At 52.2% G+C, this 23,377-nt stretch overlaps 1 protein-coding gene across 9 annotated transcripts in view; it reads right to left on the bottom strand.

Moving 5' to 3' along the window:
• Nucleotides 1–1,746: 1,746 nt before the first annotated feature.
• LOC119956184 (calpain-3-like) overlaps nucleotides 1,747–23,377 on the bottom strand; it is a 182,398-nt gene continuing 160,767 nt past the window's right edge. For 5 of the 9 annotated variants that reach the window (XM_038783139.1, XM_038783131.1, XM_038783183.1 and 2 more), the window contains 2 exons: nucleotides 22,896–23,012; nucleotides 21,196–21,386 (listed from right to left, as the gene is read on the bottom strand). In XM_038783139.1, the coding sequence (XP_038639067.1) occupies nucleotides 21,211–21,386; nucleotides 22,896–23,012 (293 nt within the window). In that variant the 3' untranslated portion in view covers nucleotides 21,196–21,210. Of the gene's footprint in view, nucleotides 2,054–20,155; nucleotides 20,215–21,195; nucleotides 21,387–22,895; nucleotides 23,013–23,377 lie in introns of those variants that run through there. The other 4 variants (XM_038783173.1, XM_038783161.1, XM_038783208.1 and 1 more) reach the window with 1 other exon arrangement.

Genomic DNA, 23,377 nt, shown 5'->3' with positions numbered 1-23,377 from the left:
TTTCTGCTGCAGTCATTTATTACTTGAAATCAATGTTGCAAAGGACCTTGATAAAGATATAATTTATGGTCCTGACACAGCAATGAATCATGAAAATCCTTAAAGGAACTAAAGGAAGTTGAGCAATCTCATTCCAGCCAGTATTGAATTGTTCCCAGAAGTCTTTTTTTTAACCTTTTTGTCTGTCTTGTCAAGCTATTGTGCTGTCCTTGCCATTCAAACTTCTGCAATAGTCAGAAGGCAGAAGGATTTAAAGCTCCTAAAACACTGAAATGCAAATTACATAGGTTCCTTAACATTCTGAAATACACAATATGAGGAATTTGAGACTTAGCATGTGGTATGTGTAGCAGGTTTGGGAGGAACAGGCAATTTTGGACCTATGGTTCACAAACCACTTCAATTTTCCTCATGTCATTTCTGGGTCTGTTGCATGACTAATTGATAAAGGTTGATACTGTATACCCTGATTAGTCAACAATTCTATAATTATGTGACTATTAGGATGGTAGAAGCCAAACTAGATGGACCTTGGAATTTCTTATCATAACAATTCCTACATTCCTATGAAAACAGTGCAATGACCCACTGGGTGTTCCACAGTTTTTATCATGAAAGGTGAGTCCGCTTGTTCTATACTTCATGGGTGAGAAGTGTTTGTAGATTTTGCACATCGACCCTGCCACTCACTACAACATTTCAAGGAACCATACGGCAATTCCCAATCACAAGTGGATTACAATGTCCTGGTCATCTGCTTGCTCTTTAAAATTTCTAACTTACTTTTCCTTTCTTTCTCACTCTTTGTGCTTTAACATTTTGTTTGACACGAATTCTTCTTATTTCCTTCTCCATCATTCACTCAGTCTCTTTCTCTATCCTTTGTTTTCCATTGGTTCAGGAGATAAGACCATTGAGCACAATGTTCATGAGGCCTTATATGTAACATTGACATCACTGCACCATTATCAAATCAACATTCCAGTATTTTGCAGTGTACATATTTTACAACGTAACTGATGAACAGTAAAGCCAAGTAATGTTGTTGCCCACCAATCCAATCATTGCAGCAATTTCTGGCCCTTCATCATATTCATGTTTAGTATGGAAAGGTGAATGTAGAGAAAGGGATTAGGAATAAAATGGGCAAATGTGATCAGTAGCACAACCGGACAAAGGAGGGCAACTACTGTATGGTCTGTTGCTGTGTTTAACTGCTACTTTTTTGTTTAATCTGAAGTTTGAAGTTCCAGGCCAGGCCTGGGTTTGTTGCCCATCCCCAGTTACCCTGAGGCAGTGGTGGTGGAGCTTCTTCTTGAACCATTGAGCAGTTGCATAAAGTTGAGATGCTTAGTATATCACTTCAGCTTGGTGTGGAATTGTATTTATATGTAATCCATTGTCATTGACTTCAATGATCTCAGGCTGCATTAGGAACACCCCTGACTTGGACAGAGGATCATTTCCCTGCTGGATAAGATATGTGTGTGGAAGCTGGCAATTAATTTAATTGATGTTTCCTCAAACAATCCACCAATATTAACTGGTTTGACACAGGCTGCAGCAACCAAGTTTGGCCTTATTTTTAAAATGTTTACTGATGCAGCAGGGTCAACTGAATAGAACTGTGGATGTCAATTCCCCACTGCACTGAAACCAGCTGTAATGACTAATCCCAAACACTGAACCTGGGATCTTCTACTCAAAGCTATACCAAGCAATGCATCTACCCACCAGAAGGCAGAGTTTAGAGTAAGGGCTTTATTGTAAAATCATACAAGAGCGATAAAGAAAACTTGTACTTTTATCCTGGCTTCACATGTTCCCAATTGCAAAGATTCACACATTTGCAGTAAGACATGCTGATCTGACAGTGTGCAACAAGCGGCTTTACACCTAGATTCCTGAAGTAGCATTGAATGTCATCATAGGTAGAAGAGGTTGATTTTGCATATGCTGCTGTTGAGGTTTGGGCGTTGAGTTTGAGGTAATAGCCAGGCATGTAAGCCACCAGGTCCTGAGATTTTTAAGCATACAAGGTGAGTTGCAACCACTGTGGAAAAAACAACATTAGCATTAATCCCATCAGTAAGGAATGCAGTGTGTTCAATCGGTGATCATATCTGATAAGAACATAGAGGAACAAAGAAACATAATTTGTTCATCCAAGAATTCCCTTCACTCAAAACATTCACTGCAATTTCAATAAATACATTATGCAAAGCATGCTAAACTGTTCTGAAATGTATAAGCCCAAACTTTGGGTAGAACTCTCCCATTCTGAGACTAAGTTCAGTGTCGGGCAGCTCCGGTGGTCCCTGGCCCGCCGAACAGAATGGCAGGATCCTTTGCCAGATCCTGCATTTGGAATCAAATTAATTATGCATAAGCGAGTTCCCCTCCGACTCCTGGCAGGATGACAGCTGATTTGTCTGCCCACCCTCAGCTGACAGGTTAAAAGGTCCCAGCATCATGTTTATATACTAGTCCAGAACACTCTCTCCATCCCACCTGCCCTCACCAGACCGCAGAATGTCAGCAACCCAGAGGGAAAAAATTAGCAACCTCAAGAGGGTGTCTGTTCCTCGATTTAACCACCTTCAACCCCCCCCCCCCCCCCCCCCCCCCCCGCCACCAAGCCCATGCCTCACTTGGACCTCAATATTAATAATCTTATTAGTATCAGGAGTAGGCTTACATTAACACTGCAATAAAGTTACTGTGAAAATCCCTTAGTCACCACACTCCGGTGCCTGTTCAGGTACACTGAGGGAGAATTCAGAATGTCCAAAATCTGTATCCCCATTGTATCTGCAGTCTTCACAGCTCCATGGTGTGGTGGAGTCAGATTCATAAATGGTTTCAAGAAGGTGATAGATATATTTCTGATTTAAAAAAATGGTTTAATGGGGAACTGGTAGGGAGGTGGTTTTGAGGCCAGGAAGAGACCAGCCACGATCTGATCGAAGGGCTGAATTGCCTACTTCTGCTCCTAATTCCTATGTTCCTACGGTCATTTATCCCCTTCCAGTTGATGATCATAGAATCTTAGAATTTGCAGTGCAGAAAGAGGCCATTTGGCCCATCGAGTCTGCACCGGCTCTTGGAAAGAGCACCCTACCCAAGCCCACACCTCCACCCTATCCCCATAACCCAGTAACCCCACCCAACACTAAGGGCAATTTTGGACACTAAGGGCAATTTAGCATGGCCAATCCACCTAACATGCACATCTTTGGACTGTGGGAGGAACCGGAGCACCCGGAGGAAACCCACGCACACACGGGGAGAACATGCAGGCTCCGCACAGACAGTGACCCAAGCCGGGAATCGAACCTGAGACCCTGGAGCTGTGAAGCAATTGAAGCAAATGATGTGGTATCCCTTTTCATGCAGGCTTGTCGGGGTCCATCTTCTCACTAGTTGGTCTTCCTTCCACCTTCTATTGTTCATCTTCTTCATACACCTCCTTGCCCCTCTGCCTGCCATTATAAGCCCTCACCCCCCCCCCCCCCCCTCCCTCCTTGCACAGCCTTCCTTCCATATTGTCCCCTTGTCCTCCTTCGGCCACACTCTGGCCTCACCTTGCTCTCCATCCCCGGTCAAACTTCAGACCTTAGTTGTGGTGCCAGCATGAGTCCCGTAGCACAGACCTGTCCAAATAAACACTGCTGCATGACACAAGGAGCAAGGAGACCCCTGTACTTCCCAAGCCCAGGCCTAGCACTGATCCAACTGGTGACACTGGAGGGCCCATGGGTCCAGCAACAAGGTGAAGACCAGCTCAGCGTGGAGTTGGAGACAGTAACCGGTCTGCCCCAGCAGAGTGGTGAACATCAGCAGCAGCACAATACGATGCAGAACGTTGTTGCACTCACCCTGAAGTCTCTGGTGAACTGATGACCACCTTATGCACATCACTCATTAATAATTGGCTTCAACACTGATGTAAATTCCTGCTGGCGTGATGCAAGATCGAAAGGCCAGACAGGCAACTATTTTAATGAGAATTAATGAGATGCAAATGGAGTTTGTGCCACCTGCCAGCAGGAAGAGCGATCCACCATTGGGAGAATTGCAACAGGATATTACCCCGGCAGGTTTCTGACTTTTTGGCTTTCGCCGGATTCACTGTGCACACCATCAAACCGCTGCAGACTGGTTGGGAGAACTCCACACATTATTACCTCACATGCTATCCTATCATAACAAACGTAACTCAAGGACATAAATAACCAGTCACATTCTGCAACTCTGGCTTCAACAGCACTGTAAGATATTTGACACATTTGCTTTTTTTAAAAAATGCCAGTGGATTAGTTGTAATTCAGTTGGATTACACGCACTAGGGTGGTTGTAACAGAGAATAGCAACTGAAGGAGAGGTCACTGCTCCCAAGATGAAAAGAATGGGCCACATGCTGGAGACTGACACTTTAGAGAATAATAGAAAAGGGGAACTGCTTAACAAAGGTCTGCCAGATTCATATTGTTCCGCAGTCAAAAATTGCATGTGCAATGAATTCTAGGACTGCTACTATCATAAGATCATAAGAAACAGGAGCAGCAGTTTGCCATTCAGCCCAGCGTGTCTGCTCCTCATTTAGTATATCTTGGCTGATCTGAATGTGGGCGTAACTCAATTTTTCTGCCTACCCCCAAAAACCCTTAACTCCCTTGTCGATCAAAAGTCTTCAGCACGAGACTTCCTGTGGCGGCAATGCGGAGCTAAGCCGCACGTTCGGCAGCTCCCGCTAAAAACGGACTTTGGGGCCCCAACTTTGTCGGCAAATCCCGACGTGGGAAGAGGACAGGAGTCGATCCCTACGGTCCTATGGTCCAGACCAGGAGTGGGGTAAGAAGAAAAACTGTGGAAGCACCCCTGGAAAAGCGGGGCAAGAAAAACAAAATGGCGGCCGGCAGAGTGGAGGCAGTGGGCGCAGGAGCAGCAGGAGATTCTGCTGCGCTGCTTCCAGGAGCTTAAGGTGAAGCTGCTGGAGTCGTTGAAGGTTACCACCAGAGAGCTGATGAAGGCTCAGACAATCCAGGGGGCCGCGATCCGGGAGCTGCAGAAGCAGGCCTCCGAAATGGAGGATGAGGCCGTGGCCGTCGCGGAGAAGGTGGAGATGCACGAGGCGCTCCATAAAAGGTGGCAGGAGAGGTTCAAGGAGCTGGACAACCGGTCGAGGCGGAAGAATTTACGGATCCTGGGCCTCACGGAGGGGCTGGAGGGGTCGGACCTGGCGGCCTATGTGGTTGTTATGCTGAACTTGCTGATGGGGGCTGGGTCCTTCCAGGGGCCCCTGGAGTTATAGGGGGCCCACAGAATTTTGGCTAGGAGGCCGAAGCCGAACGAGCCACCGCGGGCGGTGTTGGTGAGGTTTCATCGGTTCGTGGATCGTGAGTGCATGCTCCAGTGGGCCAAGAAGGAGCGGAGCAGCAAGTGGGAGAACACGGAGCTGCGGATCTTCCAGGACTGGAGTGCGGAGGTGGCGAAGCGGAGGGCCGGGTTCAACCGGACGAAGGCGGTGCTCCACAGACGGAGCATGAAGTTTGGCATGTTGCAGCCGGCGCATCTGTGGGTCACCTATAAGGATCGGCATCATTATTTGAGTCCCCGGAGGAGGCGTGGGCCCTTGTGCAGGCCGAGAAACTGGACTCAAACTGAGGGTCTAAGATGGGGGATGTTGTATAATAATGTACTTGTATTTGCTCTGTTTAATGTAAGATGTGGGTTGGCCTTAGGGTGGGTGGGGTGATGTCGTTATGTCTTTTTTGTATGGGTTTTTCTGTATGGGTCTGGTGGACGGGTTCGGACAGGGGGTAAACAGAGAGTTTGGGGAGCTGGTGGGGGGGATTGACAATGGGAGTTGCCCTAGAGGAGGCGGGGCTGGGCAAGGCGAAAGCGCGGGCTTTTCTCAGGTTTCCCGCGCTGTGAGATGGTGGGGGCGGAGTCGGGGCTGAGAAGCGCGGGCCGTTGCTGGTTGTTTTCTTTTCCCGTGCAAGAGTGGGGGTGGGGGGGGGGGGAGGACCCGCTGATGGGCACGAAGGAGGAGGGGTAGTCCCACGTGGGGAGAAGTCGGAGTTGGGCGGGAGTCGCCGGGGTCAGCAGAAGTTAGCTGGCTCACGGGAGTGCTATGGAGGGAGGGGCGCGGCTAGGAGGGGTCCTAGCCTTGTTGGGGGGGGGGGGGGGGGTACCGGGTTGCTGCTGAACCGGTCAGGAAGGAGCTGGAGGATGCAGGGGGTGCCGGAGGGGGGGGGAGTTGCCGCCATGGCGAACTGGCAGAGCAGGGGACGCTGGCCGGTGGTGGGCAAGGGATGGGTTATGGCTAATCGGCAGGGGAGGGGGGCAGGGAGCCCTCTGATCTGGCTGATAACCTGGAATGTGAGGGGGCTGAATGGGCCAGTCAAACGGGCCCGGGTGTTTGCGCATTTGAAGGGGCTGAAGGCGGATGTGGCCATGCTCCAGGAGACACACCTGAGAGTGGTGGACCAGGTTCGGCTGAGGAAGGGATGGGTCCCCTGGATTGTCTGAGCCTTCATCAGCTCTCTGGTGGTAACCTTCAACGACTCCAAACAACCAGCAACGGCCCGCGCTTCTCAGCCCCGACTCCGCCCCCACCATCTCACAGCGCGGGAAACCTGAGAAAAGCCCGCGCTTTCGCCTTGCCCAGCCCCGCCTCCTCTAGGGCAACTCCCATTGTCAATCCCCCCCACCAGCTCCCCGAACTCCCTGTTTACCCCCTGTCCGAACCCGTCCACCAGACCCATACAGAAAAACCCATACAAAAAAGACATAACGAACTGCCGACATAATTCCATCCGAACCCATAGGGAGAGGGGGGAGCAGAGGGAGAGACTGATAGGGGAGATGGTGAGGGTGGATAGGAGATATGTGGAGGCTCCGGAGGAGGGATTGCTGGGGGAGAGGCGTAGCCTTCAGGCCAGGTTCGACCTATTGACTACCAGAAAGGCGGAAGCTCAGTGGAGGACAGCACAGGGGGCGGTGTATGAATACGGGGAGAAGGCGAGTAGGATGCTGGCACACCAGTTCCGAAAGCGGGACACGGCCAGGGAGATTGGGGGAGTGACGGATAGAGCTGGGAAGGTGGTGCGGAGGGGGTAGATGTTAATGGGGGCTTCAGGGACTTCTATGGGGAACTGTACCGGTTGGACATACCAGGTATGTGGACCTGTTGGGCCCCCTGTTGGTCCGGACCTTTAACGAGGCAAGGGGGGGGGGGAGGGGGGGTTTGCCCCCAACTATGTTACGAGCGCTGATTTCCTTGATCCTGAAGCGGGACAAGGACCCTCGGCAGTGTGGGTCGTATAGGCCGATTTCGCTGCTAAATGTCGACGCCAAGCTGCTGGCAAAGATCCTAGCCACAAGAATAGAGGATTGCGTGCCCGGGGTCATTCATGAGGACCAGACGGAGTTTGTGAAGGGAAGGCAGTTGAATACGAATGTACGAAGGCTCCTCAACGTTATTATGATGCCGGCTGTGGAAGGGGTGGCGGAGATAGTGGTGGCATTAGAGGCGGAGAAGGCCTTTGATAGGGTTGAGTGGGAGTATCTGTGGGAGGTGTTGGAGAGGTTTGGGTTTGGGTTTGGGGAGGGGTTTATCCGTTGGGTGAGGTTGCTCTATGAGGCCCCGATGGCGAGTGTAGCCATGAATAGTAGGAGGTCGGATTACTTTCGGCTGTACCGGGGGACGAGACAGGGGTGCCCCCTGTCCCCTTGCTCTTCGCGTTGGCGATTGAGCCCCTGGCCATGGCGTTGAGGGAGTCAGGGTACTGGACGGGTCTGGTGTGGGGTGGGGAAGAGCATCGAGTGTCGCTGTACGCAGACGACCAGTTGCTGTATGTGGGGGGGATGCCAGAGGTGATGAGGATTCTTAGTGAATTCGGGGGTTTCTCTGAGTATAAGCTGAACCTGGGCAAGAGCGAGATGTTCGTGGTGCACCCGGGGGATCAGGAGGAGTGGATTGGTAGGCTCCCACTGAAGCAGGCAGGGAAGAGCTTGAGGTACCTAGGTGTCCAGGTGGCTGGGAGTTAGGGGGCCCTGCACAAGCTCAACCTCACAAGGTTGGTGGAGCAGATGGGGGAGGAGTTCAAGAGGTGGGATATGTTACCGCTGTCACTGGCGGTGAGGGTGCAGTCCGTTAAGATGACGGTGCTCCCAAGGTTTTTGTTCCTGTTCCAGTGCTTCCCCATCCTTATCCCGAAGGCCTTTTTTAGGAGGATCAACAGGAGAATTACGGGATTTGTGTAGGCGCAAGGGACTCCGAGGGTGAGAAGGGTGTTCTTGGAATGGGGCAGGGATAGGGGGGGGCTGGCGTTACCCAACCTCTGTGGGTACTATTGGGCTGCCAACACAGCGATGGTGAGTAAGTGGGTAATGGACGAGGAAGGGGCAGCATGGAAGAGAATGGAGGTGGCGTCATGTGTGGGCACGAGCCTGGAGGCGTTGGTAACGGCGCCATTGCCGCTCCCTCCAACGAGGTATACCACGAGCCCGGTGGTGGCGGCTACCCTCAAAACTTGGGGGCAATGGAGACGGCATAGGGGAGAAGTGGGGGGCTCGATGGAGGCCCCGATACGGGGGAACCATCGGTTTGTCCCAGGGAGCATTGATGGCGGATTTCTGGGCTGGCACAGGGTAGGGGTTAGGAGGTTGAGGGACCTGCTCGTGGAGGGGAGGTTCGCGAGCTTGGGGGAGTTGGAGGGGATGTTTGGGCTCCCCCCGGGGAACATGTTTAGGTACATGCAGGTGAGGGCGTTTGCCAGGCGGCAGGTGGAGAGGTTCCCCTTGCTGCCCCCACGTGGGGTGCAGGACAGGGTGCTCTCGGGGGTGTGGGTTGGAGGAGGGAGGATTTCGGACACATATCGGGTAATGCAGGAGGTAGACGAGGCCTCGGTGGAGGAACTGAAGGGTAAATGGGAAGAGGAGCTGGGTGAGGAGATTGAGGAGGGGACGTGGGCGGATGCCCTGGAGGGAGTGAATTCCTCCTCTTCCTGTGCGAGGCTTAGCCTCATACAGTTCAAGGTGCTGCATAGGGCCCACATGACTGGGACGAGGATGAGTAGGTTTTCCGGGGGCGAAGACAGATGTGCTAGGTGCTCGGGGAGCCCAGCGAACCACGCCCATATGTTTTGGGCGTGCCCAGCGCTGGGGGAGTTTTGGAAGGGGGTAGCAAGGACGGTGTCAAGGGTGGTGGGATCCAGGGTCAAGCCAGGCTGGGGACTCGCAATTTTTGGGGTTGCAGTGGAGCCGGGAGTGCAGGAGGCGAAAGAGGCCGGTGTTCTGGCCTTTGCCCGGCGGAGGATCTTGCTTCAATGGAAGGATGTGAGGCCCCCAAGCGTGGAGGCCTGGGGAGGGCGGGGGGGGGGGGGGGGGGGGGGGGAGGGGGGGGGAGGAGAGGTTTGGTTCGGTGGGAGGGAGAACTGTGTACATGGGTTTGTGGGATGTGGCGGGTGTTGTTTGGGTGTTCTTTTGTTTTTTCTTTTGTTTGCAGTTGCGTTGGGTGGGTATTGTTCTTGTGTTTTTACCGCGGTTGTTTTGTTAATATTGTTGTGATGTTTTATATTTTGTAAAAATCTTAATAAAAATTATTTTAAAAAAAATAAAAATAAAAAAAAATAAAAAAATAAAAAGTCTTCAGCACAACCTTGAATATATTCAATAATCCAGCCTCCATTGTTCTCTGGAAATGAGAATTACAAAGGGGAGGTGGCGGCGTACAGGTATTGTCACTGGACTTGCAAACCAGAGATTCGGAGTAATGCTCTGGGGACCCAAGTTCAAATTCCGCTACTGTAAATGGTGAACTTAAATTCAATAAAAGTCTGGAATTAAAAGGTGACCATGAAATCATTGTCAACTAAAAACCCATCTAGTTCACTAATTTCCTTTCGAGAAGGAAATCTGCCATCCTTACCTGGTCTGGCCTACATGTGACTCCAGACCCATAGCGATGTGGTTGACTCTTAACTGCCCCCTCAAGGGTAATGCCCCCGTCCCACGAACAAATAAAAAAAATATACTAACAACACCTTCCTTCTCATCTCCATCTTAAATGGGAGACTCCTTGGGCGCGATTCTCCCGACTTACGAAAAATCGGAGAATAGCGGGGGTCGCAAATTTTTACGGCGACGCTGATCCGACGCCCTCCCGCTATTCTCCGAACCCCACACAGACTCCAAGTCGCCATTCCCGCCAAATGCCTCTAACGCGCCCCCGACACGACCAGAATCGCTAGTTTTTGGCCCCCCCCCCGCTATTCTCCGGCCCGGATGTGCCGAAGTCCCGACTTAATCGCGCACTGTTTACACGGCGTGAAACACACCTGCTTTTCAAGTTCGTCAACCAGTCGTGCTGGCTGACGACTGCTTCCAGAAGGTGAGCGCACCGCTCAGCGCACCGCTCGAGTCTGGCCACAATGGGAAAGGCATCCCTGAGAACGGGAGGGGGGTCCAGAGCGGGGGGGAGTGGGGGAGGCGGAGGGGGGAGTGGGGGAGATGGAGGGGGGCAGTGGGGGAGACGGAGGGGGGGAGTGGGGGAGATGGAGGGGGGCAGTGGGGGAGATGGAGGGGGGCAGTGGGGGAGACGGAGGGGAGAGTGGGGGAGATGGAGGGTCGCAGTGGGGGAGACGGAGGGGGGAGTGGGGGAGACGGAGGGGGGAGTGGGGGAGATGGAGGGGGGCAGTGGGGGAGACGGAGGGGGGAGTGCCGGAGACGGAGGGGGAGTGGGGGAGATGGAGGGGGGCAGTGGGGGAGACGGAGGGGGGAGTGGGGGAGATGGAGGGGGGCAGTGGGGGAGACAGAGGGGGGGAGTGGGAGTGGGGGGGGGTGTTAGGGAGAGAGTGAGCGAGTGAGCCGTCCAACCCCGTAACAAAATGTCTGCCAGCATGCCATGGTGTGCCGGTCACAAGGACACGGCCGCTGTTTGCCCTGTGGCTCACGGCCACAGGCCACTGACGCACCCGTGAGGAGGACATAGTTTACTGGCCGTTGGATGCAGAAAGTGACCAGGGGTTAGGCTGCCCGCGTGTCAGCAGCGCGTCCAGGCCACCGGGACACACAGGTATCCCGTGGCTGGCGGCTGCCGAGTTGTCGACTAACCTCCGTCTAACATGTCCCGTTTCTCTGCCCCCACCACCCTTCTGTAGGTTAGCACAATGTCTGTGAACAGAACGACGATGTTCTGCGCAGTGGTTGGGGCCGCTGCACTGCATTTGGAGATGCAGCAGCATCCACAGCCACAACCCGCAGTGGATGCAGGGCCAGCTGCAGCAGCAGAGGGACGGGCTGAGGAGTTGCCAGTCGTCGAGCAGCAAGGGGAGGAGGAGGAGGAAGAGGAAGAGGAGAGAGTGAGGGTGCAGCCACGGCGCCAGAGGCGATGACCAAGGTCGAGGGTGTACCGTGTCCGGGTCTCTTTCCTAACAATGACGGACATCACCTGCAGGAGGAGACTCCGGCTGAGTAGGCGGACGTTGATACATATCTGTCACCTCGTGGCGCACCTCGCCCCACGTGGAACGGGGGGAGGACACACGATCCCGGTTGCCATCAAGGTGACGGTCGCTCTTAACTTCTATGCTACCGGCTCCTTCCAGTCTCCGAGCGGGGACGTCTCCGGGATCTCCCAGTCATCGGTGCACAGGTGCATCCGGGATGTGACCGACGCCCTCTATGCCATCGCTAACATCTACATCACCTTTCCCGAGGACCAAGCAAGTCAAGACTCACAAGCTCGTGGATTTGCCAGAGTGGCCGGGTTACCGAGGGTGCATGAGGCAATCGATTGTGTTCACGTCCCCATGCGCCCGCCTGCAGGGGACAGGGACATGTTCACAAACAGAAGGGGGACATACTCCATGAATATCCAGGTGGTATGCGACCCCCACATGAGGATCATGAATGTCTGTGCAAGGTTCCCAGGGAGTGTGCATGACTCCTACATACTGGCGCAGTCGTTCATCCCTGCGATGTTTGTGGGACGTCCCCCCCCCGGCTGAGGGGCTGGTTGCTAGGCGACAGGGGTTATCCGCTGAGGTCTTGGCTGATGACGCCTATACGGAGGCCTCAGACCAATGCGGAAACACGATACAACGATGCCCATGCAGCAACCAGGGGTGTGGTGGAGCGCTGCCTTGGCCAGCACAGAGGAGGAGGAGGCTGGCGGAGTGGCGGGCGCAGCACGCAGACACAACCCAGGTGCTGGTGATGCCCAGGAGGCGGCACAACAGACCCGGCGAGGACGGCGGGCACGCGACGCCTTGGTGGCAGCACGGTTCACGCGTCGCATGTGACGTCCCCGCTGAACACCAAACCACCACCTGCATCGCTAGTCGCACAGAGGGTCAACACATAACTGCCACCACCACAACCCCCCCCCCCCCCCCCCCCCCCCCTCCAACCCCCTCTCAGTGTACACTGCTCCACTTCGACATCACCCATACCACTGGGTCCAGACGGTATGGCACAACATTGATGGCTGTGTCAGCGGGTGTGATCAGTGCCATGTGGAATGATGACAGCCCGCTCTGCGAAGAGCTGTGAGCTCAGAATCATTAGAGAGAGTCTGACCCACGGCAATAGCTGAACCATCCACCTTGGTGGCCGCTGAGTTCGTCATGGACACTCCATCACGTGCCCGCGTGGGCTAGCTGTGGGAGGGGGTGGGGGGAGGGGCAGGGACTGCACACCCGGCACCGAAGTTTCACCACTCGTCAACCCCAGCGACACTCGGTCACCATCACGATTCCTGTGGCTGTGGAACAATCACACGGTATTACAAGTAAGGTGGAACAGTGCGTTTAATGTGAACAAACATTTACAGGTGCCCTAGCCCCTACAACTAAACTGTGCCCTTCACCCGTGCCAACTTACTCTGTGTCTCACATTGTTGCCTTACGGGCCCTAACACTACGTCTACGTGAGTCCCCAGATGATACAGCAGGAGTGGAGGAGGACTGCTGCGAATCGCCCCCTTCGACTTGTTTCTCCTTCGGCAAGCGTTTCCTGGGGCGACCCGGCCTTGATGGGCCAGGCTGCTCTGCGGGCATCTCAGGTGACGCTGTGCCACCCTGCTCTGCCTGCTGCTCACCCGATGCACCAGTGATGGGACGGGGGGAGGCCGAGAATTCCGGGACGTCCCGTGATGGAGTTAATGGGATGGGCCCCGAAACCTCCTCCTCCCTCGGGGAGCCCGGTGGCCCCCACGCCTCACTTTGGGACAGTGGTGCGAGCGGGGAGGTGCCCCGTCGTGCCATCGACACCTGGCGCTGCCAGTCCTGGAGGCCTGCAACGGTATCGACCAGGATCCGAAGGTTTGCAGACACGGAGTCCAGGGAGTTAGACATTCCCGCCAGGGACTGTGCGCCCTCAACCTGTGAGTGCACGACGCCATCCAGCACGTGTGTCAGGCGGTTGATGCTCTCGGCGACTGACTGCTGCGACTGGCCAATGACCTGGTGAGACTGGGCCAAGGCCCGCAGCGCGCCGGCAATGTCGTTTTGGCTCTGGCGCATTGCTGCCTGTGAGAGGGCAACCCTGTCCAGGGCCGAGGATGACGCGTGCACATTAACCCCAATGCCTTGCATAACCTGACCCATTGCCTCCACCGCGGATGCCATCCGTGCGGTGTCAGCCTGGGTCTCTGCCATGAGCAGCACCACTCCCTGCTTGTGGACGCGGTTCGACTCCTCTAACAGCGTCTGCAGAGTCTGGAAAACAGCCCTCACCCCGTCATTGTTACCCTGGGTTTCTTGAGGCATCGGCTGTGCGGGTGGGTTGAGAAACTCCAGGAACTCAGAAAACGTCTGGGAGCCAGCTGCATGCTGGGCCTGGCCTGGCCTCCACCAGTCCAGGCCCTCGGTTGCTCCGACCTCCACCTGCTGTACCTGCTCAACTGTGATGTGCGAACCAGACTGTGACCCAGGAGACTCTTCACTAAATAGGCCCGCCGGGGTGAGTGTCTCTGGGATGATGGATGTTGTGGGAGATAGCAGTGCCGCAAGCCCGAGGTCGTCTGTATTTAACGCCACCTCTATGGTATGGGGCCGCTGAGAGTCCGCAGGGTGTTCGCTGGACATTTCTGTGGCTTCTGGTATCGCCACCCTCTGGGCGTCCTGCTCCGCAGATTGGGTTGGGGAGGATGGGACTCCCCGCTGATTAAGCACACTCTGTCGTTCAGCCCCAGGTGAGGGGGGGGCAGATGCCTGTGTCCGTCTGCAGCCAGACGGCCCTGGTCGTTCGGCATCACGTCCTAGGGAAGAGAATGAAACGGGTTATTTAGATTCGCTCAGCCGGCCGCTGGACGGTCCCAGTGGGCAGGGTGTGTGAAGGGACAGAGGATGGGGGAGGTATCCCAGTGGGCAGGGTGTGTGAAGGGACAGAGGATGGGGGAGGTGTCCAAGTGGGCAGGATGTGTGAAGGGACAGAGGATGGGGGAGGTGTCCAAGTGGGCAGGGTGTGTAAAGGGACAGAGGATGGGGGAGGTATCCCAGTGGGCAGGGTGTGTGAAGGGACAGAGGATGGGGGAGGTGTTCAAGTGGGCAGGGTGTGTGAAGGGACAGAGGATGGGGGAAGTGTCCAAGTGGGCAGGGTGTGTAAAGGGACAGAGGATGGGGGAGGTGTCCCAGTGGGCAGGGTGTGTGAAGGGACAGAGGATGGGGGAGGGGTGGGTGTTTGTCAAGGAGGGTTGTCTCACTTGCTGCAGATCCGCCAACCTCGCATAGCGCGACTTCCCGGGTGCCAGACCCCTCAACAAGGTCCAGTGCCCTCAGCTCAAATGTGGTCAGGGGGTGCAGGTTGGGCGCACCCCCTCCAGTCTTGTGCCGCTCACGGGTGTTGTGAGCGGACTTGGCCTGTTGGGGGAGGGGACATAGGTAGATCATTACAATACGGCAGGTATCAGCAGTCCGTTCAGATACTGGCACAGTTTGGGGGTGAAGTTGTCATAAGACCATTGCATCTCTCCACGGAGGCCAGAGTGCTGGGTCTGTGACAACTTTATGAACCACCCTCAAACAACTCTGCCCCAATCCCCCTCCACCCCCCCCGTGCCAGGGGGGCAGGTGGGTGATTAAGTTAAGGGGGGAGGGATGGTTGTGACCAGGGGGCACCCTCTTGGCACTTGCCCTGGTGAGGTCGTGCAGCTTTTTCCTGCATTGCTCTGCAGAGCAAGGGGTCTGCCCCACAGCACTAACGGCAGCAGCCACCTCACGCCAGGCCTGGCGTACCACGCCGGAAGGTTGGCGATGCCCTCTACGCGGGCAGATGATGCCCCTCCTCTGCTCGACGGCATCGAGCAGCGCCTCCACATCAGCCTCAACAAACCGAGGGGCAGCTCTCCTGGGCTCCGACATCATGGCCGACATATTCTGTGCTCGCCCGCGCCTTTTTACGGCGTCGGGCGGCGTCACGTGGGCGTGTTCGTGTCGTCGCCGCGTTCCGTCGTAATGGCGCACGTAATTGACGCGGCCGCGTTACTAGCCCATTTCCCGGAAGTGAATACGTCGGGAAATGGACCCTTCCCGACCGTCATCAAACGCGCCCATTTTTCCCGCCAATTTCCCGATTTTTCGTGAGTCCGGAGAATCGCGCCCCTTGTTTTTAAATGGTGCCCCTAATTCCCCGATGAGCAAAGCAAAAGCAGAGGCAGTAGGGAACCATCCTCTCAGCACCCTGTCAAGCCTCCTCAGAATCTTAAGTTTCAAAAAGATCACCTCTCATTCTCCTAAACTCCAATGCATATAGGTCCAACTTGCTCAATCTTTCTTCAAAGGACAATCCTGTTATCCCAGGAATCAGCCCAGTGAACCCTCTCTGAACTGCTACTAACTCAAGTATATTCTTCCTAAAGTAAGGAGACTAAAACTGCACAGTACACTAAGTGAAGTCTCACCAATCCCCTGTGAATCCCCTGTAGAAAGACATCTCCATTTCTAGATTCCGCCCCCTTCCAATAAAGGCCAACATTCCATTTGCCTTCTTAATTATTTGCTGTACCCGTATATTAACTTTTTGTGATTCATATACAAGGACACCAGATCCTTCTCTACCTCATTATTTGCAATCTCCCTTCATTTAAATAATAGTCAGTCTTCCTGCCGAAGTGAACAATCTCAATTTATACTCCATCTGCCAAATTTTTGCCCACTCACTTGACCTTTTATTTTCTCTTCATAGACTCTTTGGGTGTGATTTTGGGCGTGATTTAACAAAAAAGAAACAGAGTGCCATTTTGGGCGCATTTAGTGGGGTGATTCACGGCACCTACGGCTCCAAGAACATAGAACAGTACAGCACAGAACAGGTCCTTCGGCCCTCGAAGTTGTGCCGAGCATTGTCCGAAACCAAGATCAATCTATCCCACTCGCTGTCATTCTGGTGAGCTCCATGTGCCTATCCAATAATCGCTTGAAAGTTCCTAAAGTATCCGACTCCACTATCACAGCAGGCAGTCCATTCCACACTCTAACCACTCGGAGTAAAGAACCTACCTCGGACATCCCTCCTATATCTCCCACCCTGAACAACCCCGGTCTGAAATAGAACTTGGGTTTTTCAGGTCTTGGCGAGATAGTCCCTGCCGAGGTTGCACTTCGCTTCATTTCAATTTTTAAATACCATTTCTAAATGCTGCCCCAGTCTCCCTGATCTCTGGAACGCCCCACCACAGCCTCCGGACCCCCTACTCACCGATTAGGAGGTCCACGAGCACCATCTCACCTGACCTCATAAGAGCTGGGCACCCCAAGCTCAACCCCCTGGCATAGGAAACCTTGGCCAGCCTGGCAGTGCCCCCTGGGCATCCTGGAAGTGCCAGGATGGCAGTGCCAGAGTGCCAGGCAGCAGTTCCAATGGGCCCAGGTGGTATCAGGGGTGCCAGGGTGCCACCCTGTCCAGGGCCCGACCATCCAAGGACCTCCGATTGCCTGGGAGACCCCCCCAAGTACCGTTATGCCTGGTCCATGTTTGCAGAAACCGATGTTAAAAGGCGCCATGGAGAGGTCTCCCAGGTGTGGATATTCGATCCGGCACCTCCAGCGCAGACATATTCAAGTGAGCCTAACTGCTCACTTGAATATTCAAATCTGAGGGCGAGATCCAGATCGCAATGTCTCATGAGATCTCATTAGATCTTGCGAGGCATCCTGACCATCGTAAATATCGCAAGAGGCCTCTGACAAGATTTACCAGCCTTGGTGCATCAGATCGGTTGCGACGAGGCTGTACGATCGTGCCCTCTGTATTCTCCAACTAGTTTTCCTACCTATCTTTTTATCATCTGCAAAGTTGGCTACAATACAGTCGGTCTCTTGTCATGTGAGAGTACCTTTAAGAAATGGATGTTTAAGCAATGCATCTTTAAGAAATGGAGCAGCTCATATTACTGAAGTGATGTCAGAGGGTGGAGGGAGCTGAGCTGAGCTCACTTCTGCTTTTAGTTTCAGTTTGAGAGAGAGCAGCTGAAAAGTGCCTGGCTGGTTTGCTGAGAGCTGCACGAAGAAAAAGAGCTTGGGTGTGTCTGTGTTTGCAGTGAGCTGGATTCTGCTGTGATCTCTGCCATGAAAGACTATCTCTGAATCATTTGGATGATTTAAACTCATAATAGTAATGTCTTTAACCTGATGAGTTTCTGTTTAAAGGTGTTAAGTCTTTTGGAGGTTTGAAGGAACATTTTGAGGGATTATTAGTGTTGTATTATATTCGGGGTTATCTTTGAAGTAAGGGGTGTTAAGTGATCCAATGTTTATTTAAAAGGTTAAGTTGAATTTATGGAATAAACATTGTTTTGTGTTTAAAAACCTACGTGTCCATAATTGCAATACCACACTGTGTGCTTCAAATACAACAATACATTAAAGGGAGAGGTTGGTTGAACTCCATAACACATTTTGGGGTTCTGAAAATGCCGCTCCCATAACACTATTCATCCAAGTCATTAATATAGATGGTAAATGGTTGAGCCCCAATAATAAACTCTATGGTACTCCACTTGTTACAGTTCCACAATCTGAAAATGGTTTATTTATCCTGATTCTCTGTTTCCTGTTAGCTGGCCATTTCTCAATTGCTGCTAATATATCACCCCAAACACCAAGGGACGCAATTGAGCAGGAACATTTCCAACAGTTATTTTCGGTTTGTTTGTAGGGTGTTGTCCGATGGCCGCTTTGATGAGATGGTGACCCCTATTTAACAGCACTTATTGCCAGAAATGAGCCCCCATGAGCTTCTCACTATTATTGGCTGTCTCTCCATCTGATTCGCCAGACTCGCAGCTCAGCGCCTCGCTGCTAACAAGAGGGATCTGCTTTTAAGCGCTCCCTCGCCACTCACTCCCAGTCAACACACAAGCATGGCAGCACGCAGACCTGCTCCTTGCTTTGGGGATGCTGACCTGGCCAGGCTTTACGGTGCCGTTGATGTGAGATGGGGCCATCCTGGGCGGGATTCTGTGATCCTGAGGCTAAGTGTTGATGCCATTGGAAATGCCGTCGCATTTCTCGACGGCGTCAACAGGGCCTCAGGATCAGCAATTCTGGCCTCTATAGGGGGCCAGAACAGCACTGGAGCGATCCATGCCGCTCCAGCTGCTGATCCTGCCGTGAACTGGGTGCCACGGGATCCGCGCATGCGCAGTGGCACCGGCGCCAATGCGCACATGCGCAGTAGCACCGGTGCCAACACGCACATGCGCCGTGGCTTCCTTCAACGCGCCGGCCCCAACACAACATGGCGCAGGAATCAGGTGCCGTCGCGGAAGAAAATAGGCCGCCAGCCAGAGACGTCAGCCCACCAATCGGTGGGCCCTGATCGCGGGCCAGGCCACATCAGAGGCCCCTCCGGTGTCGGACCACCCCTCCCCTCCCCACAGGCCACCACCCGACCCTTCCACGTTGAGTTCCTGCCGGCTGAGAGCAGGTGAGGACGGCAACGGTGAGACTCGACGTGTTTATGACATCCTGGGCCGAGAATCGGCGGGCCAGCTGCACAGAGCGGCCCCTGACCGGCGGTGCACCAACCACGCCGGTGCCATTGGCGCCGATTCTTCGCTCTGTGGAGAATCGCATGGCACGATTCGCACCGGTCACGGGGATTCTCCGGCCCGGCCCTGGGCTGAGAGAATCCCGCCCCCTGTTCCCTCGAGGTGGTCAGGGGACTAGCAGCAGGGTAACCAATACCATCTGGGAGGCAGTAGCAGCATGACCAGGTGAACCGCTGTACAATGTCAGAAGAAGACCAACGACCTCCAACAATCTGCAAGAGTAAGTTACCACCTCTCCTGCGTAAGTTCTGCCGGTCGGTCACCCCTCAAATTCCCAATACTCCCTTCTCCCCACCCCCACAATTACTGACTGGCACCTCGCACCCTCCCCACATCCGATCCTTGAGCTGCCTCCTCGGAAGCCACTGGCACCCACTAGCACAACCGCTTTATGTTCAGGTGCATTGGCCACACATGCCACCAGCTACAGACCACCTGACCCATCAAGCATGCGCCTCACAATACCCTCTCTTTGTCCCCACAGGAGAAGATAACCCATAATAAGCAGGAAAGGGCCAAGACGGCGATGGAGAACCAGTGATTTAAATCCTCACCTCCTATGATCGTGAGGTTGATTGAGGAGAGCAATCATCGAGGAGCGGATTCACTGCCCCTTTACCCAGATGACCTATCTCAAGTGAATTATTAATGTCAGACAAAATGATCCTTTCCTCTCACTGACCACATATCCATTGTCTCACACAATCTCCATCTGATGGGGCCGGGCCATCTGGAATCCCCCCCCCCCCCCCCCCCCCCCCCCAGCCACCCAAGTTCTTTTGTTCTTTGGGATACGGCACAAGGAAGTGCTGAGGGTTTTGGCCAAGAGTGGCATCATGACCGGTACAGACTTGGAGGGCCAAAGGGCCTGTTCATGTGCTGTATTGTTCCTTGTTATTCTTCTTAGTGATGCCTGCACCAACACTTTGAAAGACCTCTCTTTCCAGGCCCAAAACCTGCCCTATTCCTGCAACCCCACCCTAAGGGGCAATTTAGCATGGACAATCCACCAAACCTACACACCTTTATACTGAGAGGACTGTTATCCCTGATAAAGAAATATGATTCAATCATGTGATTGCCAGTTGCACCTACCTCCAGAACACTGAGTTTAATGATTCCATCTCCATCTTTATCAAAGGCATGGAAAGCTCCTGCAAAATATAAAGGGGTAAACGAAGACAATGCCTCGTCTTAAATAAACAACACAAAGGCATAAATGGATTTTAACACTGGTGAATTACAGTAAATCTGAGAACACAATAATAGTCTAGACACTTGAAAAGGAATCAAGCCTGTCCAGCTTGCTGCATCATTCATGAATTTCTTTGTTGTTTTCCTTCATCTAACTTTGGCTTTTATTTTCAATGTTTTAGAATGAAGCCCATTATAGAGTGATCATGGAAAGCATAGAACGGTGTAAAAAAATGTCTTCCTTTTTGGTGTGTATCATTGTAACTTTTGAGTATTGTCTAATTTCTCCTCTGATTCACTTTGGAATATGGTTCCAGAAGAGCAGATTGCCCACAGGTATTTCACTCATGTGTAAGTCTCGCCAGTGGAGAATTGACAACTGTTCCTATATTGAACACCGCACAAGTTCATCACAGCCAAATCCCAATCATGCCCTTACCCTGTAGAGGGGACAAAGGAACATGGATCATGGTGGGCACACTGCTTGTGTGGTGGATAAACACCAACATGGACTGTTCAGGCCAAATTACCTGCTTCAGTGTTGTAGCTTATATTTAACCCTATGGTCAGCAAATTCAGTAGAGGTCAAGCCTTCTGCCTGCCTAATTTTATGGCTCAATATCAACTGAGTAAATGGAATGTCCACATAATACAGGGCAGTTGCAAATTGTTGACTATTCCTTACAATATTTAAATCTATCCTTGCCTTGCCACTTTGTACCGATCCTTCACTGGGTCATATGATGGTCCCTAACTTAGGAGACCACAAATGCTTTTTTTGAAGCACTTGCCAGCGTTATTCTGAATTATGAGATATGTGTCTGCCCAGGAACTGAACTTCCTCTTTGCTATGTATCTATTCGTTGTTACTCTAGATCAGTGGTTCCCAACAAATGTGCCACAGCACACTGGCGTGCCGTGAAAACAGATTCAAAATTCATGTAATTAAACTAAAACTAACCTTTGTCTTCAGCTTTGTGGTAGGCATCTCCAAGACCCAATGAATCTTGGGCCTCCTGCGCATGCACTGGCTGGGAAAGAGCCGCACATGCGTGGTTTAGAGTCTTTACATTGATCAGGCCCATCCGCATGACCAACGGGACTTGGAGCTCAAGACAAATGTCCCATGCACCTGCACAAAAAGTGAAAACTCAAAAAGGGCCCAAAAATCCTGGGGGAAGCGAGAGAGACAGGGAGAGGTAAAAAAAAATAGAAGAGAGGACAGGGAAAAGTTAAAAATGAAGATCCCAGTAAGCGAAGAAGGCAGAGAAAATTGGAGGTGTGCCTCAAAATTCTTTTACAGTATAGAGGTATGCCATTACATATAAAAGGTTGGGAACCACTGATGTAGATGATATAACTAAGATCAAAAACAATTTGCTATTCCCTGATAGCTTAGGACCCAGAAGAAAAAACAGCAAAACAGGGAAATAAGGATACTAGTCTGAACTGGTCTCGTATATTTTAAAATGGAACACCAGTAAAACAATGCAATAAGAATACTGTTCTGAACTGTTTTCTCCTTCTGGGAAATGCGTACAGTTTGTGGCTGAACCTGAACCTTGTAATTTAACCTAGCTGCACGTTCCATGTGAAGGAAAGTGTTTTGAGGCTGACCATCCCAGAAGAATGGGGTTCCCGGGTTGCTACAGTTTTTTAACTGCAAAACCCCTATAAATTATTTCCAGTCGGTATCCTACCCAGAAGCGATCTGCTTGACAGGCGAGAGACAATTGTAAAGGGAAGCCTGAAGAACAAGATCACAACCAAGGAGTGGAGATGCCAGCGTTGGACTGGGGTGAGCACAGTAAGAAGTCTTACAACAATGTTTGCTCACATTCTAAGCATTGTCTGGCATCTTTGAATTTGTCCATATATATATGTTTCTGGAACATACATCTTCATTCATCTAAGGAAGGAGCAGTGCTCCGAAAGCTAGTGTTTGAAACAAACATGTTGGACTTTAATCTGGTATTGTAAGACTTCTTACTACAACCAAGAAGAGTAGATGGGTCTAGAGGGGGGGGGGGGGGGGGGGGGGGGGGGCTGCTGTTGAGGGAATTCTGGTTGCAGTTAGATCCTAATGGTGGTCAGGAGGAATAGGTGGTTGAGATTGGGGCAGATGGTGGTCAGGGATATCTGATCATGCGTGGAGGGAAGCAGACAGTGAAAGAGGGTTTGGCTTATTCAGTAGCATTTTAGTCTTGAAGAACGTTGGGGGTTGTGACCAGGAAGGATGGGAGAAACAGACCATTTATGCCGGTGAGCCTAAACACCAGGAATGGTGGGAAAATTAACTATTTTGTTAACTAAAACTTTTGTAGGAGTCATCAGGAAAGGTGAAGGAATCATCAGGAATGTTGGAGGAATCAATAGGAATATTGTGGTGACAGTCACCAGGAATAAATTAGTGCCACAATGGGACCCTTTTGAACAATGGAACCATACTCAAAAAGCATTCAGTTCTGCCGTTGTCATTTTTTGGATCATGAGAGAAGGGGCATTCTCACACTCTTGTGCATTGATGAATCAAAACCCAAATCACAAAAGTTAAAAGGACAAAGTTCAGCCCAGTGCTCCACACAGGCTTCAGACTTCATTGTGATTGAGGAAAAGACACTGAGAAAGATGCTGGACTTACTGAACATCCCCTCTAGTCTCACAATACAACAGATGAAACTGTCAAAGTCCAGGTTCATATTTTCATCAGCATAGCGCATGGAGATGATCTCATAGAGCTGACTGTTCAGTTGGAAACCTGAAGAACAAGAAATAAGAATATATAATACATCTCAGATAGTCTCACCAACAGTTTAATCAACATTTCCCTCGAATTGCAATAAACTGGACCACCCATGTAACTACTGTGAATACAAGAGCAGGTAAGAGGAATTCTGCGGTGAGTAACTCACCTCCTGACTCCCCAGAGCCTGTCCACCATCCATAAGCCACCTGTCAGGGGTATAATGGTATACTCTCCACTTGCCTGGATGAGTGCAGGTCCAACAACACCCAAGAAGCTCAACACCTTCCAGGATAAAGAAATTGCTTGTTGCACAAACCATCCACCAGGGGTGGCATGGTGGCACAGTCATTAACACTGCTGCTTCACAGTGCCAGGGA

Source organism: Scyliorhinus canicula, chromosome 2 (genome assembly GCF_902713615.1).
Source record: "Scyliorhinus canicula chromosome 2, sScyCan1.1, whole genome shotgun sequence".
NCBI classification, from domain to species: domain Eukaryota; kingdom Metazoa; phylum Chordata; class Chondrichthyes; order Carcharhiniformes; family Scyliorhinidae; genus Scyliorhinus; species Scyliorhinus canicula.
This window is presented reverse-complemented; position numbering and strand designations above follow the sequence as displayed.